Below are 17,724 nucleotides of genomic sequence, written 5' to 3' on the forward strand. Positions count from 1 at the left end.
CTGTCTGTCACCAGTCTGGAGCCACCTCCTCACAGGGCAGGATGTCTTCAACCACTGTCTCACGCCATTTAGGACTGAAGATTAGCCAGATGAGGTTTTCTAAGCACCGTTTACTTCCATCTCATAATAATTATGACCTTTTACGTATCAACTGTCAGGGCCCTGAGGGCACTGCCAGGCCAGACCACCCCTGCCCGTGCTCTGGAGCTCCCCTCATCCCACCTATGGCCCAGGACTCCATTTCAGCCCCTGGGCCCATCAGTCCCCGTCCCAGTGACACCGCAGCAGGGCCGGTCTCCAGCTCTCCACAGCCCTGCCCTGCCCGGCCATGGGCCCCACCGTGCTGGCCCCACGTCCTGGCCCAGCCTCAGCCCATCCCCGTCCCCATGAAGGTGCCACATGCCCAGGGCCGGGGCTGCCCCCAGTGCCCCCCCGGCTGCCCTGCTCCTGGCCGGGAGGTGGGACAGGCCCTGGCTGCCGGGCTCCAGGCTCCATGGGCCTCAGCGAGCTGCAGGCCCTTCCCACACCCTGGCAGCAAGATACTTGTTCATTATGTGGTCATTAATCAATGAATGTTCACAGGTCCTTTGCACATAACTGCTTAGGCATGCCTAAAGTTAAGGCAGGCCTTAAAATCTACATAGGGGGCAAATGGTGTGCCAGACCACACAGCCATTCCCCCAGATGGCCAGGATGAGCTCTTGGGACCTGCTGGCTTCCCGATCGATTGCTTCACTATTCCTTCTGCTTGAATAGACGCACAAAAGACTATACTTTGCAGAAAAAAAAAAAAAAAAAAAAACAAACCTATTTTATTTAATTACCAGCTAGTAGCTGAAAAGCAAACAACAATTCACAGTGGATTCTGGACTCTGAGGCACCAAAAACTTCCCCATCCCATGTATCACTTACAAAGCATGATTTGAAATAAAATAGAATAGTAATCACTTTGCCCTCTGTCCCTAACCAATTATTCTCAAAGAATTATAACATACTAAATCTCCATAAATTATTCCATGCCATACATCTTTCAAGAAACATTTCCACAAAGGTGCAAACGTTATTTTCTGCTGACTCTCAAAAGTTGCTTCAGCTGTCTGTGCAGGTCCTGTAGGACTCTCTTTGCTCAGACTTATAGACTTATGTATCAACTACACCAAATTAAGAGGAAAAAAATAAAGTAATCATTGCTCAGCATTTCTGAAAATCAAGGAAGCATCTGTTTAGACCAAATGGGGGGGGGGGGGGTGTCTCTTTGTGGTTATGGTTTTTATTCATAGTGAATTAGAAGTTGGAAAAAGCAACCCAGATGAGGGCTAAATTGTACCAGGTACTATGAAAGTATTGAAGTGAGAAGAGGAAATTGAGAAGAATGGTAGAAAAAAGGAAATTTAAACTCTTTTGTATTACTTCTAAAACTAAAATAGGGTTCCTGTTCATAAGTGTTCAAACCTTACATAGACAAGACAAATAAAGGATACCAAAAAGAGTTACTGAACTCATGTTATAGTTTGTAACTCAGAGAAATTAAGACTCTTCCTCAAAGTCCCAGGGACAGCCTGAAGACTGTTGGAAAATGAGAATTCACACTGTGGCCCTTCGCTGCTGTAGCCATGAGGCCTCGGTCCTCTTCCAAAGAGGCTGTTCTGAACATTCAAAAAGCTGGAAGCTCTCTCCCAATCTATTCAATGTTTGCTCTGATGACAAAATGATGTCAGGCAGTTACCTTTTCATGTCACAAGAAGGAAGGGTGTGATTTCATGCGTTGGATTCCTGTGCTAGCCTTTTACCTCATGAGCGGAGGCCCAATTCTGACCAAAATGATCTCATCTTCATTCAATTAGGATGCAAAGAACAGCAGCGTTCCCATATCCAGCTGACATAATGTTTCAGTCTGTTATTATGAGCACCTTTACACAGCTCATGGCACCCTTCCTCTCTAATTTGCAGGTTAGGAACGTTCCGTGTCGACTGTCTCCTGGATTGCTGTATAACTGTAATAATGCCTGTCAGACAGCTCTCTCCCTCTTTTTTTTAACATTGGGAGTGAAAGGCACTTACTCAAAATTAGAGGGTTAAAAATATGCAGCTAGAGTAAAGCAATCTTTAATGTTTCAGGCTTTATTTTGCTGTTTAACAGGGATTTAAAAGTTAAGGAGATGCTATCAGGAAAAAAATTGAATTTGTAATTTTTTTACAAAAACTGTATTTGTAACCTGTGTTTTCACTTTCTTCTTCTACTCATAGCTTCTTAAAAGCTGAATGCTGAAATGTTTCTTTTCCCCCAACTCTGTTGCTTTTTTGGTACCTTCATTCAACTCTAAATCAAGAGACCAAGGCCAGACTCTCAGCTGCGGTAAAAAGATACAGAAATACTTGAAGGTTCCAGCTAAGACCTGGGTGCCATCTTGTTAAAAATACAGAGAGAGTCCTTATGCGAAAAAGTGAGCAGGCATGATGTACAAGAAGCACAGGGGGGAGCTGTTGAAGACTGCACAAGTCGAGAGCAAATCATGGCTCTCCCTGAGTGTACCTACAAAGCCTTCCTTTGACCCTGCCTAGCAGTACGCTTAGAGCCAGCCTCTGCTTGCAAGCATGGCTACAAGTGCAGTCAGAGACTACTTTCTGTTGCAGATGTCTTTGGCATTGTACACTGCCACTCTAGCTGAATTTCAGACAGAAATTCACTTCAGAAAGAGGTCAAAAGCTATGAAGTGTGGAGTATACCATTACTACGGCTATTCTTACACCTGCTTATCATCACCTGCAGCAGAGAGAGTACTTTTGACTTGCTACTAGACCAGCCCATTCTTCCTTTGCAAATTACTAGGCCTTCACTCATTTACAACAGGTAATTTCTGGCCTTACACTTAGTAATGCAGCTCAAGTCTGACAGACGTCTGAACCTTATCTGCCTTTAGGCTACCCATTTTGACTAAACTTCAAAATCCTAACACAGTGTTTGTTAAAGATTCATCTTACAAAACTATGTATTTAGCCCATGTTTTTCTTGTCCAAAGTATAGTACCCTAACCGCTGGTTGAATATTGCATAGACAATATGAGGATGTGAATACATGCAATTAATGTGAAAAAAAGGAAATTTTCTCCCTTAGTCAATGTCAATCAACAGAAATCAGTCAAGCCAGTATGAACTTGCTAATGACAAGCAGCCAGCATACCAAGAGTGGATAAGGTCTGGTGTGATCCCAGCAGCTGGAACCTATGAGGCATGAGTCCACTGTGTTCTAACAAATCACATGTGGTGAGACAGCCTAAGAGCACTTCCAAAGGGGAAATGGTCTTTGCGGATACAAGGGCACACAATGCAACTGCATATTCATCTAAAAACTCCCAGGCTATTGAAAAACCAAGCAGTGGGAGCTGAAGCTAGCAAACAAGCTTTTATATCCTTTCATATGCAGAAAAAGTAGCTTTCCACTGAAAGAACACATTGGTGAAAAATGCCATGAATCCTAATCTGAATTCACTTTTTAGATTAAACTCCTCGATGCAAAAGTGAAGAACTTCCGTCATCAGTAACTTGACCCCAACAATAAAAGATGTCTGGATCTGGTTTAGGACAAGATTGTCAGCATATCTCACCAGCAGAATCATCCACCTCCTAGTGAAACTAGTTTATGTTCATGCTACTTACTGAAGAAGTGGATTTAGATGGTGATGCATTTGATAAAGATACAGTGATACTAGTTACTGTGGCTGGTATTTTCTGTATACCTAAAAGCAATTTTTAAAGTACTTAGGACAGCTAAGAGAGATGTCTCCAGACATCTACCTGAAAATCTCAGTCCTCAGATGTTTTTTTGAAACTACTAATGTAGAATATACCCATCTGTGCTTTTCTGTATCTATGTACTTATGAATACTATCAACAGTAATAGTAATAAGGTGGTATGATGTTCACTGAAATGAAGTTCTTGTGTGCAAAGGTGAACAATATAAGAATGTACCAAAGTCTCACTACATAAGTGTCGTGGCTTAACCCCACCAGCAACTAAGCACCACACAGCCACTTGCTCACTCCCCCCCCCTCAGTGGGAGGGGGAAGACAATCATGAAAAAAAAAAAAGTAAAACTCGTGGGTTGAGATAAAGACAGTTTAATAGGACAGAAAGGAGGAAAATAATAATGATAATAATAACAATAATAAAATTACAATAGTAATAATAAAAGGATTGGAACATACAAAAAAAGTGATGCACAATGCCATTGCTCACCACTCACCAACTGATGCCCAGTTAGTTCCCAAGCAGCGATCCTCCCCCCCTGGCTAACTCCCCCCAGTGTATATACTGGGCATGATGTCACCTGGTATGGAATACCCTGTTGGCCAGTTGGGGTCAGCTGTCCTGGCTGTGTCCCCTCCCAACTTCTTGTGCCCCTTCAGCCTTCTTGCTGGCAAGGCATGAGAAGCTGAAAAATCCTTGACTTAGTCTAAACACTACTTAGCAACAACTGAAAACATCAGTGTGTTATCAACATTCTTCTCATACTAAATCCAAAACATAACACTATACCAGCTACTAGAAAGAAAATTAACTCTATCCCAGCTGAAATCAGGACAATAAGTAAATAAGCAGGGTAGCAAACTGATCTATGTGTGAAAGTTTGACTCTATTATAATCAATGGCAAAACTGCCAGTAACTAACAGTAACAGAGACAAAAAATTTCACTCATGGACTGTGATACATCCATGGGCACAAGGACAGTCTGTAGAAAGGTTCAGCAATAGAAGAGCTTAGGTTTCAGCCTTTAAATGCAGTCCTTTGCCTCATTAAAACCAACTTCTGTTTAAGACCCTTCCTTCATCAGTCTGTATATGTATCTTCTGTTAGCTTCTGCTAGAGTTCTGAATATGTCTCAAAGATAAACAGACTGCTTAATTATTAGTTGGTGGTGCATGACAGAATTTTGGGAACAGGACTGTAAATGTCACATGAACAGTAAATATGTTCATAATAAGTCTGGAGGTAGGCATCAGTTGCCTTCACTGTAATGAAAATATGTACATACCTTTTTATTGCTAGCAGGCCTATTTTCATGAGATAATTATACAGATTTAGGTCCCTATGAGGGTTAAATGAGTCTTCAAATAGTACTACACAGTTCTGTGCCCTGACTAGTTACAGTCTAAACATTCTAGGATTTGTCAGAACACTTTGCAGAAATAACACAGAGTTTTGACAATGCTAATCTCAGGAAACGCACTGAACGGGGAATGATTTCTTTAGTAGCATCCAGTACTTCTGAAATACCTGCTATATCTGTGAAAAAGCATTATGGATCAGAATTTCTCTTGATGTTACAGTTTGTGTACAACAGAGGCTATTACTTCCCTATGACTTTGAAAAATACATGTGTATGAATTCATATGCATAAATGCATGAACCTTCAAAATGCCAAGTGGCTGATTTTTAGAAGTATCATCTTGTGTTTTTTACAAGTATCCATACTATGTAAAGTACAGGATTTCAGAATTAAAACTGGAATACACATTTCTGTAATATTTCATAATTTACAGTTATTGATTGGTGGTTATAAAGTTTTCCAATGTTAAACTTTGCAGTTTGTTAGAGAGAGTTATTAATTTTCAGGTACAGATAAAAAAATTGAAACCTGGAGGAAAAAAAGCACAGCAGCGTACAAGTTAACTCCTCATGCTTATGAAACCGAGACACCCTAGCAGCAGACTACAGGCAGTGCTGTTAAACTGCTAGCAGACTTCCTTTCAACTGTGCCTAATCAGAATTAAGTATTGAAAGACATACATATGCCATCGAAGAAGAAGCATTTTTCTTCACAAATATAAAAATGTATCAGAATTGCAGTAAGTATATTAACAGATTAACAGCTTAAGTCTTGTCCGGCTATGCAGCCACTAAGTGAAATAACCACCAGCAGTATAAGCTGTACTGATTTTTACAAGTATGTTCAAGCACATGCAGTACCTGGAACTTTTTTACCTACAAAGAACCCCAACTTTACAGAACTTGTTGAGGAAACAGAGGGGACAATCGTAAGGTTACTCTAACTCCTTTACAAGTTAAACAAATAGCCGAAGTCAACTATTCCGTAACTCTGCTGCTGAAAAGTGGAGATGGTGACTCGGTTAATGAAGTTATCTGAAGTTGCTCGGCAGACCGTACTGAAGACGACACTGCCCAGGTCACCTAAGAAATAGCGTTCCGGGGAAAACGACCGGAGCGGTGCCGAACAAACTCCGCTTCGTCCTCCCGGCGCGATGAGCCACCGAGTAGCCCCGCACGAAGCGCACCGCTGCCGCCGCCGCTCCGCGGGGCTGGGGGCTCCTGCCCTGGGCAGAGGGGCAGCACTCCTCCCGCCGGCACCCCCGCACCTCCCCGCTCCCCTCCTCGGCCCCGCGCAGCCCCGCACCGAGGCCGCCCGCCCCGCTCCGCCCCGCCGCGCTCCCCCCGGCGCCGTCACCCCGGGAGTGGGCCCGGGCGCCGCCGCCCCTCGCCGGGCCGTGGAGCAAAACTTTCCCCGGGGGACTCGAGCAGCCCCCCCGCCACCTGCGCCCCCCCGCGCCGGGCTGCCATTGGCCGAGCCGCCTACCGAAGCCCGCTAGGCACAAAAGGCGTTGCTAAGTGGATGGTTATCCCCCCCCCTCTTTTTTATTTTTTTCCCTCCCCCCCCCCTTTTTTTTTTTGTCTCCCCCCCCCCCCCCCTTCACTACTTCTTCGGTTCACTCGCGCCGCGCCCGCCGCTGCCGCCGCTCCGCTCCCCGCGGGAGGCTGCGCGGGTCGGGCGCGGAGCCGGTCCCGCTCCGGCCATGGGCTAGCGGGCGGCCGTTGGAGGGGGGGCGGGGGGGGGGCAGAAGATGAGTTTCCCCGCGGAGGACGGCGTGGGCAGCCTCTGCCACAAGGCGCTGCAGATCATCTCGGAGCTCTGCCTGGGCGGGCAGGTGGAGCGGGAGAAGTGCGCCGGCATCTTCCCCCTGGAGACAGCCCGCCAGGGCATCGGCGGCACAGGTACCGATACACCGGCCCCCCCCTCCGCTCCCCGGTCCCCGGCTGCCCGCCGGGCCCGTCCTGCCGCCGCGGGGCGGGCAGCGCCGGCGTGGGCGGCCGGAGAGCGCAACTTTTTCCTTTGCCTTCCCTGCGTGCGGAGGGGGCGGACGGGGTGTGTGTCGGGGGGGAGCAGCCCCACGGCCCGCTTTAAAATCGTCTCCCTCTCGCAGCCCGCCGAGTTCTCCCGGGAAGCAGCGAGGCAAGCGCCGGGACCGCCGAGCCGCCGCCTGGGGTTGGGGGGCCAGCGCCCCGGGGGGGGGGACGGGGAAACGGGCGCAGGGGACGGGGGAGCACCGAGAGGCGCCGAAAGGAGACAAATCGCCGCCCGACCGGCGAGCCCCGCCGCGTCGGATGTCCTTGTCGCGGGTGGGCAGCGTTCCCCCCCCCCCCGCGACGGGCTGGCCGGGAGCGGTTTGCGCCCTGTCTCCTCTCTCTTTCCCCAGCCGTCCTGCCGTCCCTGGCGCCGGGCAGACGGCTGGCGGCGGCAACAGGTTGCGCGGAGATGCGGGGGGGAAAGGGGGGGATCGAGGCGGCCGGGCGGCTCCGCGGGGGGCGGCGGGGAGGGCGGGCAGCCGGCCCGGCTGCGGGCGGAAGGTGGGTTTGGGGGGCACAGCCCGGGCTGGGGAGGGAGCTGGGAGCGAAGGCGCCGCTCGGAGTAAACCTGCGGTGAAACTTGACGGAGCGCCCGGCGCTTCCTGAGCGGGGGTTGAGGTGGTTTTACATCCCCGGCGTTAATCGCTGGGGGAGGCGGGAGAGCTTTCTGACAGCCGGGGAGATCCTGGAGAGTCAGGGCAGCCCTCCGGTCCGCTCCGGGACTCGTGCAGGAAAATTAGGGGTGTGGGGGGGGGAATTCGGGTTAATTCAGATATTCCGAAACCAGAAAAATTGTCGGGGTCGAAACCTAGATTTTGACTCCTAACGGTGGTATCGTTGGTGACTGATTTCTGGATTGTCAGGATCTTTCGGAACCGGCTCTGCACTTCTACGTTATTCTGTACAGTACCCTCCGGACCCCTTGCTTTCCATGGTACTTGTTTTTAGGACGGGGCTTGAAAATTAGTCTAAGTTCCGTGCTTCATTTCTGCCAGAAGGGATTGATAACCTATTCTGTCTGTCCATAAATGCAAATGGACAGCTTGCATCATGGCCAACAACTACCAAGCGTACAGTGCAAATTAAATAAATTAACACCAAGTCATGAAAAGCAGCAGGTCCTCAGCATGTGCCCCAGCTGCGCTGGTGCTACCGCCGCAGCTGTTACTTTTTTTGTTTTTTTTCTTTTCTTTTCTTCTAATGCCCACAGATTTTACTGCAAATTCCGGGTTATTTGTAGCATCTCAGAACAAAAGAGTCTTGTCTGAAAGAGGAGTGGTTCTTCTTTCAGACCGTGGTAACCTGCATGGTTGTCCCAGGGTTTTGTGAGTTTCCAGTGGGTGAAAGCAGGCGGGGCAGCTGGGGGGGGGGGGCGACCCGACCCAGCCCGGCCCGGTGGGGCAGCAGGGCATGGGAGGCACGGGGGTTGTAACGTGCTTCCACCAGCACGGATCGTGGGATTGTTGTGCTTTGTAAATGCCAGCTACCGAGTATGTTCGGATCGCGTACGGTGTTAATTGTCGTGGTCCGAATGGTAGAAGGTTGCATGAAAATAAAATGACGCTAAGGAGCCTGGAAAATTGGGCTCTGAAAAGGTTATTTTCTCTATATGATTTTCAGAAAGTACTGCACGGGTAGTCAGTATAAGGTGTCATATAAAAACAAAGTTGAGGTATAAACAGGTGAGATGGGAAGGAAACAAAAATGTCCCACAAGGCTGTTTAGAAAATGTGCATCTTCAACACTGCCTTGATACTGCATTGTGTACAGTAACAGAAGCTTTGTTTTAGGCATTTCTTCAAAGTCAACGATCTTCTTGGTTTTTCATTTGTAAACCCTAACTACCTTGCAATTGTTGGATTAGAAAAAAACTGACAACAGACCAGGGGCTTGAACCACTGGGTCCCACATCTCAGCTGAGTTCCTAAATCTCACTTTTTCCTCCTTAAAAGGAAACCATTATTAGATGATGGGTGCCAACTTTATTGGCACACACATTTTATTAAACATTGTCTCATTAATAACACTGCTAAAGAGCATATACTAATACTTTCTTTCTCCAGTGGACGAACAGGCACACAGTCATTGTTGATAATTGACAATATTTTAATATGTAAACACTTGGATAGACAAGATAAATATCACTCACATCAATTTTATGAACTGAAAGTCTGTAAACACAGTTTAGGCTGAGGGAAATGCAGTCATTGAAAGGTGAACCATGCCATATCTCTTCTGATCTTCAAATGCACGTAGAGTTCCTTATCTCTATGGATAAAGTTAATGTTGTCCACAGTGTTGAACATCCGTAGTTCCTGTTCATTAAAGGTAGAAACAATAAGTGTTCTCCATCGTCACTCTGAGAAAGAAGCCATAAATATTTGTGTTTTCCTGAAATATCTGTGTCTCATACATAGCGTGGTAGCATTTGGTGTGAATCCATATCATGTAGCCATACCCTTCTGTGGCTGAGTGAGTTCTGCCCAGTTCTGGTGTCACGCAGCTGCAGCTGTATGGTACAGAGGAGGAATGGCTATTTAGCCCTATCAGTTTTGCTCTATGTCCCGACTGATGATGCTGGAAGCACTTTCCCAGCGTATGCCCACGCCGGGTGACATGCATCATGGAACTAGTTCAGTTATGTGCTCCCTGGGGCTCCAGCTGTAGCAGTGTGTTGGGAATTAGCTCCTGCAACAAGCACTGAAGTGTGTGGAGTAGAAACTACTGTAGTAAGAGTAAGAAGATACTTGGGGTGTATCTGGAGTTCTGGATGATGGGGAGAAGATAAAAGACCGTGAGAGGGTTATTACAGAATAATGGTTTATTATTGTATGTTGTTATGTTACAGAATCACAGCTAAACTTTCAATCAAAACCCAAAAAACAAATAGTCCAGGAGACGGTATAAAGAGGAGAGAAAAGAAAAAATTATAATAGCTGGCTATACAGGGATAGTATAGTTGCTCTTTAAATGGTGGCTTCATTCAGTTTTCCTCATCTCAAAAAGAAGATACCTAAAAGTGTCACAAAGGTAGCATAGGCAATAATCACTAATGAGATTTCATTTGAGGAAATAAGTCTAAAAAGATGAGGAGACCCATATTGGGAAAGAAAAGAATAGTGCAAGAAACATTTTGGAAAGTAAAACAGTAGATGGTAAAAAGGAAAGCAGAGCGTTTCTATTTAATACAAGAATAAAAATATGCTCTAGAAGTTGAAAACATTAAAAAAGGCAACTAGAACTGCTGTGATATGGTTATGTTGGTGGGTGTGATGATTGCATTCTGTTCAGCTAGACCATGAAAAGCAGCCAAGCTTCTCGGAGCAATCAGCTAGTTAAGACAAAAGGTGCACCACCCAATCACAGGCTCAAAGCAAAATATGAGACAGTATTGACCTCGTGACCCAAGAAGTTTCACTGACAACCAGAAAGGCTGCGTACTGATTTTTTTGTTAGTGTAAGTGTCTAGGTATGAGAAAGAAGCATAACAAGGATAACAGAATCAAACACAAAGAAGAGGGAGCCAGAGACACAGGCAGAACAAAAAATGGAGAGTTTGGCTTTGGGAAGGCAGAGTACAACAAGCAGAAAGGAGAGCTATTCAGGTTTGCTGCTAACCAAAAAATCAACCTCCATGTGTTTGATTATTCTTATTCTCAGAGAAATAAGAGTTTGGACATTCTTTGTGGACCAACAGGATTATATCAAAGAAGTGACTGATTATTCAATAGCTTTTTCCTCTCAGCGATACCATCTCAGTGACACCATCACCTTAGGACCCTCAATTACTGCTCACTGCTTGGGTCAAGAAGGGGTAATCATATTTAGTGTAATGGATAATTAATCTATGGAACTCACAGCAGAGAATCTTAGTGAGATAAATAATTCTGTAAATGTCTAAGATTTTTAGACAATTAGTGAAGATAGACATCTGCTGTTACATTTTCTGCCCTGGTAATTACAAGGACTATTAATTCTCTCATCTCGGGGGATTGTTCAAGTGAAAAGATTAGGAAGCTGTTTATATTTATGGTACCTTTATATAGTTATATGACTATGTGAGCTTTCTTCTGAAGGTTATAACATTTTTGGCAAAATGCTGAATTAGTTGTGCAACTGTTTTCTTTTTATTTTACACCTCCTTTATTTCCAGTAGATTTAGGCAAGAAGATTAAGATGTTTGTCAACTAATAGGAAGAGTTCAGGTGGAAAATAAATGGGAGCTGGATGTGCAGGACTGCACCTAACAAAATTTATCTCTAATCCAAGTACATTATTTTCTAAAGTGTCCAAAATTCATATATGCAGCTTGGTTATACCTGCATTTTGACTCAGGTTATCTGATTAATAAAGGACTCTAATTCATTTTTACCAGTTAAGCATCCCTCCTCATTTTCAAAGGAACCAAGCACATCAAAGTCCCAGTTGGGAGCATTTCTGAAGGTTAAGCCAATTGCATAGAGTATAATGAAAGGAGCTTTGGCATCCTGCTCTAGGGACACATGTTTAAAATTCGTTGCATGTCCTCTGCAAATGGTGGGCACTTTCTGCTGTCTTTGCCTTTTTTTAGACCTGTTGGTCCTGCAGAACTTCACTATCTTATTATCAGTTCTCACAGGGAATCGATGTTTAGAACAGAGCTGCTTTCCTGCCAGGAGGGCATATTTTAGCCATCTAGAGTGGGTAAAGAGTTCTAGAGAGCCGTGTTTGCTCTTGCTCTTTTGCTTGTCCGACAATGAATTTATGTTGACCATGCAAAGAGCATCAGCATCTACAGGATCATCTGTTACTCCTCTAAATATTCTACTCACAAGTATTTTATTAACATAAAAGTTTAACCTACCAAGTTTCTAACCCTACCCCTGATTGACAGTTTACTGTAGAAGTATAGAGGGAGGAAGAAAACACTGGAGCATCCTGCGCATAGCCATTCTGTAATACAGCCTCGCTCTTCCCTGAAGACTAATGCCTTGGGTCCTCCTGCTGTACCTGGCATGAGTCTCCTGTTGGCTGTCGGCTGCTTCCCTGACAGCTCTCAACCTGCTGATGGCAGCTGATGGTTTACATTTAGTCCTCGTTCCTTTAAACATGCATGTGTGCATGAACCATTGCACACACGCACAGAGTATAAGCTGTAGGTATGCTTACACTGCCTGGATGCATTTAGGGGGTGGAAAGAACAGATTTATCCAATAGCGTCCTTGCAAGCTCTTCTCAACTGTGCCAAAGTGAGCATGAAGGGGACCAGACATGGCTTGAATGAATGTGAAGACTACTGCAATCAGTGTAGGACTGTCATACAAGAAAGGAACATTTTTCTTCATGAGAAAGTAGCTGTTCTGTGAAACAATTGAGCATTCTGTTACAGAGAAATGTGATAAAATTAAATAATAAACATTTGGACAGTTAACAGGCCAATCAAATTATTTACGATACAGCTCATCACCTGGGCAGAACAAAGTTATTACCAGAGAGAAATATGGTTTGGGGGGGGAAAGTGCCAGTTTACTGAAAAATATGCTTAACAAAATCAGTGTTAGCAAGCTGTGAAAACCAGAAATGCATCTCATTCAGCAGCATAAAGGCAGAACAGAGGGGTAAACATACCACAGAGACCAGATTTATTTACAGGAAATGTGAAGGCAGTCACAACAATGCAGAAGTGCTCAACATGCAGACAGCAGCGATACACAGTAAAAACGAGTTTCATGAAAGAATCCTCCTCCATACACATTTTGCAAAGAAATACAGATGAGAAGTACAGAAACATTTAGAACAGCTGGAGGACAAATCTGTAATGATGAAGATAAAGAGACACAGTGTTTTGCTGGGTCTCGTCATGTGTGAGATGTTCATTATATAATGCTGGGTAAGAATAAACATAACCATGACAATTCAAAAATGACACTTGAGCTGCATGAACCTTGTTACAGCTATGGTATGTTTATGATTAATGGCAGTCTAGTGGGCTTATGATGTGTTTTCATTTCATTTTCTTGTCTGAAAGAGGATAATGAGAGTTTCTTGCAGATGCTCACAGAGACTTCCTCACAAGTGGGAGAGCAGCATGGGACCAAGCCCAAAGCTGGGTTTTCGTTTAATGGAAGGCAAGCGGGCAGACATGGGTTGAGCAGAGATGGGAATTACTTCCTATTGAGATTAAGTGAGAGTTAACAAGTAGAAAAGTAGGTAGGCCAGAAAAAGCCTTGGAAGTGGAGACAAATAATTTACATTTGGTGTGTTACAGAGGAGAGGCCAATGTTCAGTGCAACATCTTTTGCTTCCTACACTGCAGGCAAAACACGATGACCTAGTCAGGCAGAAGTGGAAGCCATCTTCTCTAGTTACATACAGCTCACAAATCATGTACTGAGGCTCATGAATATACAGCTGTTGTGGCAAATTCCTTCTGATTTTTGGAAAACAGAAGGTAATGTGGTCTAGAAGAAGGCTAATGAGCTTTTGGGAAATACCTTGTATCTGCTGTATGTCACATAATCTGAAGTCCTGTACATGGAGTTTGAAATGGCAAAAGAGGGTGTTCCATTTGTGGTTGGACAGATATAGATTATCAGACGCATTAATATATAACTTAGATAAAATGATTTTGACAAGAGATTAATAATTTTATGTGCTGTAATCATGTAGTAAATCACAGTGATACCTGACTTCATTGGATTCCCTCACTGTCAAGAAACATGCTACCACAGAGTCCAGTTAGCATTAAGAAGTGATACACCAGCCGGTAGATGGTGATGGCTGTTTTGAACAAATTCAGACATCAGACTGAATTAACAGCCTAGGAGGGAACACATTCACAATAGAGCTAGACTCAAAAGATTTGAGGAAGACCTTCAAAGTATGTTTCTCCATGAGAGCAGGAGAGGAGATCATATTAAGTGATACAAATACTTTAAGTGAAAGGCTATTTTTGCTGTTTGAAATTTAAGTAATTTGGGTGTTCTGACAGGTTCAGGTTATGAGAGAAAATACAAGACTCTGCATTTGCCACTTTCTGAGGCACACTAAAGCATTATATCCCCATCTGCAGGGATTTGGATGAAACAGAGGTAATTGTGGAAGATCTGCTAATGCCAAGTAAAAATGAACACCAGCAACTTTTTATGTTCTTCAAATTTCCCCAGGGAAAACTGAACAGCAGAAATGATGGGATGGACCAACTGGTTTATATACGTGGAGATAAGGGAGATTTATTGGACCCAGACCTTTTATAATCGCTTATTATAAAAAAGCTATTATAAAAGCTATTAGAGTGCTTCCTGCCAAATCCTAGAAGATCAGAGAGAATAATTTATCTGATTGAGCTGACTCCTGATTTTCCAGACACAAGAGTTCCCCTTAGAGTGGTCACTATGGAAAGGGTGAAGTTCCTTACAGTTGATGAACAAGAGAACAAATTAAAAGTTAAGGAAAAATATGTTTGAAAAAAGTTACAGAAACATTGTACTTTAAATATTTAAGAGAACCAAGATATAGATGAAGAGGTGGGTTAAAAGAGAATATAATTCCCTTTTTTCCCAGGTGTTCCTCTCCCCCTATTCCTTTGCTGGCAAGAATACGTTTTCTTTAGTATGGTCCACATCAGACACGTGCCTGCCCCTTATAAACATGGGCAGCTATGTCACAGCACTATCTGGTCTCTCTCTCCATTCAAGATCATGGGTTTGTGGAGTATGTTTTTCCAAAGTTAAGCATCAAGGGGCACATACTGTCAGGGCACTAACTAAAATGTAAATGAACTTAATTTGGTTTGGAAATGGAAATCTGCCAATGTGCATGCTTGCAAATGGATTCGTGGGCAGAACTTTTCTGAGGTAAGTTTCAAACAACAAATTGTTGGAAGCCATAGTACCGAAACTACTGCTCAAAACATTCCCTAGCATCCAGAAAAAAGATAGGAATGTTTCTGAAGTACTTGCCTAATATGAAAGACTAGCTATCAAGGAACCTCTTATGGTGGAAATGTTTCTGAGGATATTTATAAAAAATGTAGAGAGATTTTGAGATAAATAGAATTCACTCACTTCCAAAACAGACATGCCTTTCTCAAATGAGAAATATAAAATTGTCCAAAATTCCATATCTTGAAAGAGTAGTTTTAAATGGAAAGCCATCAGGAAACACGATACTTTCTTTCAGTTATGAAATTCTATCAAGACTATGAAGATGACATTAAGGACAGGGGTCAGTAAAGGAAGATCACCATGAGTGAAATGGTAACTCCACTGAAGTCGCTGGAAGATTTCCCACTAATCAGAAGGGATTATGTGAGAAAGAGGTTCTTCTTCATATTGCTGATTTTACCCAGCATGAGAACAGGAATGGCAAAAGCATAATGCTACATGTCCAGATGAATATTCGGAAAGATGTCCAGTTCTGTGCAAATGTGTAGCATTGAAGACAAGCTGCAATTACCATTTCAGAAAAAGAGTAGTCAAACAACTGCTTGTAGTTCAAGATGGTTTTTCTCTTCCTTCATACCAGAGACTAGTGAGAACATCGTTTACAGTGTTGGCGATTAACATTGTCCCAGCAGAGTGAGTATATCTTCTTCTGCCTCTAAAAACTGAGGCAGTCTTTGAATTTGTCACCAGTTCTACGTCTTTAAATAATACTTATATATGTGAAGTGCAACCCTGGTCTGATGACACATCCATCCTTCAGAACCCATTTTCCTTCTCAACCAGATTTCTTTGGCAGGGATGTGAAGAAACTCCTAGTCTGCAGAACTGTCTCTTAATGTTTTGTATTCTTAAACCAAACTTCCTATAAAAAGGTAATGTAAGAGACATATCCAGTCTAACAGGCAAAGGGGCTGGGAAGCTCCCGTTGACTGCTTTTCTACAGATGATTTCAGTCTTCACGTAACAGCAAATCTCTCATACTTGCTCAACTGAGTGACTGTCAGAAGTGAGGAAGTGAAGCAATATGCTTTTTATGTCAATTATTATGGCATACGGATTGCTTTTTAGCAATTATGGCAGTAAATGTAATTAAATACTTTTCTTTGTAATGAACTATTTTTTGGTCAAATTCCTGGCAATTAAAATATTTCATGGTTCTGTTTAAGTATTTGTTGTATTATGAAGTACAATATGTGAGGTTGTTTATTAGTAAAATAGCAAAAATTGAGACTATAATTTGTACAACTATTTGTAGAATTAGCTCCTTTTCTCCATTCTTGAGATTTCAGATGTTCCATGTGATTATTTTAGAGCTATAAAACTTACACTTTCTGTAAAGGTTTTAGGAGTGACTTAGAATTTGAAATAGTTTAATGGAACAGAAAAAAGCTTAGAGAAAGTTGAAGTACAGGAGTAGGTGTTGAAAGGAGAAACCAAGTTATCTGAAGGCTTGAAAAATGTCTTGCAGTGAAAAACTTAAAACAGAATTGGCTAGAAATGCTTTGATGGAATGTTTTTCAACTGGTAGTATCTATTTATCAAATTGAAACTCTGCTGGAAGGAATCAATTTTCATATTTCTGGTGTTGAAATGTTTCCAGCGGTTTCAAAGTTGTTAAAACATCCTGTTTCAAGTTTTTTAAATGAAAAAAAAAAAAAACAACAATCTTCAGTTCTAGAAGCCTTCCTCTCAAAATGTAACCTAATTATGCCAGCCATCTCTAAAGTGAGCTGGAAATATTGCAAATGACCCCAAATTGAATTGCTTTTTGTTTTCTTTTTTTTTTTATTTCTGGTAGATCATCAACATTTTCAAGAGTTCTACTTTTTGTCAGGCTTCGAGAATGGAAAAATATTTTGTCCAGCTTGATTGAAATTCAGCTTGTTCAATTTATCATAAAAGTTCCTCCAGTGGGGCATACCTCTGTATTAATATATTAAATTCAGTTATGACTATGTATTGGGTTTGCATGGCAAGGTTTTGGTAGCAGAGGGGTTACAGGGGTGGCTTCTGTAAGAAGCTGCTGGAAGCTTCCCTCATGTGCGACGGAGCCAATGCCAGCCGGCTCTATGACGGACCCGCTGCTGGCCAAGGCCGAGCCCATCAGCGACAGTGGTAGCACCTCTGGGATAATAGATTTAAGAAAGAGGGAAAAAAACCTATGCAACTGCAGCTGAAGAGAGGAGTGAGAACATGTGTGACCCCCAGATCAGTGAAAAAGGAGGGCAGGAGGTGCTCCAGGCGCCGGAGCAGAGATTCCCCTGCAGCCCGTGGGGAAGACCCTGGTGAGGCAGGCTGTCCCCCTGCAGCCCAGGGAGGTCCACGGGGGAGCAGATCTCCACCTGCAGCCCGGGGAGGACCCCACGCTGGAGCAGGTGGGTGCCCAAAGGAGGCTGTGACCCCGTGGGAAGCCTGTGCTGGAGCAGGCTCCTGGCAGGACCTGTGGCCCCGTGGAGAGAGGAGCCCACGCTGGAGCAGGTTTTCTGGCAGGACTTGTGACCCTGCAGGGGACCCACGCTGGAGTTCATGAAGAACTGTAGCCCAGGGGAAGGACTCACATCGAAGTTGTTCATGGAGGACTGTCTCCTGTGGGAGGGACCCCACACTGGAGCAGGGGAAGAGTGTGAAGAATCCTGCCCCTGAAGAGGATGAAGTGG

The 17,724-nt window shown here is 43.9% G+C and overlaps 1 protein-coding gene across 1 annotated transcript in view; it reads left to right on the forward strand.

Annotated features, from left to right (window-relative positions):
• The first annotated feature begins 6,859 nt into the window (after positions 1-6,859).
• The window catches only part of SYT10 (synaptotagmin 10), a 35,894-nt gene continuing 25,029 nt past the window's right edge, over positions 6,860-17,724 (forward strand). Inside the window, exon 1 of the mRNA XM_075050871.1 lies at positions 6,860-7,010. Within this exon, the coding sequence (XP_074906972.1) occupies positions 6,860-7,010 (151 nt within the window). The remainder of the gene's footprint in view (positions 7,011-17,724) is intronic.

Source organism: Buteo buteo, chromosome 19 (genome assembly GCF_964188355.1).
Source record: "Buteo buteo chromosome 19, bButBut1.hap1.1, whole genome shotgun sequence".
NCBI classification, from domain to species: Eukaryota; Metazoa; Chordata; class Aves; order Accipitriformes; family Accipitridae; genus Buteo; species Buteo buteo.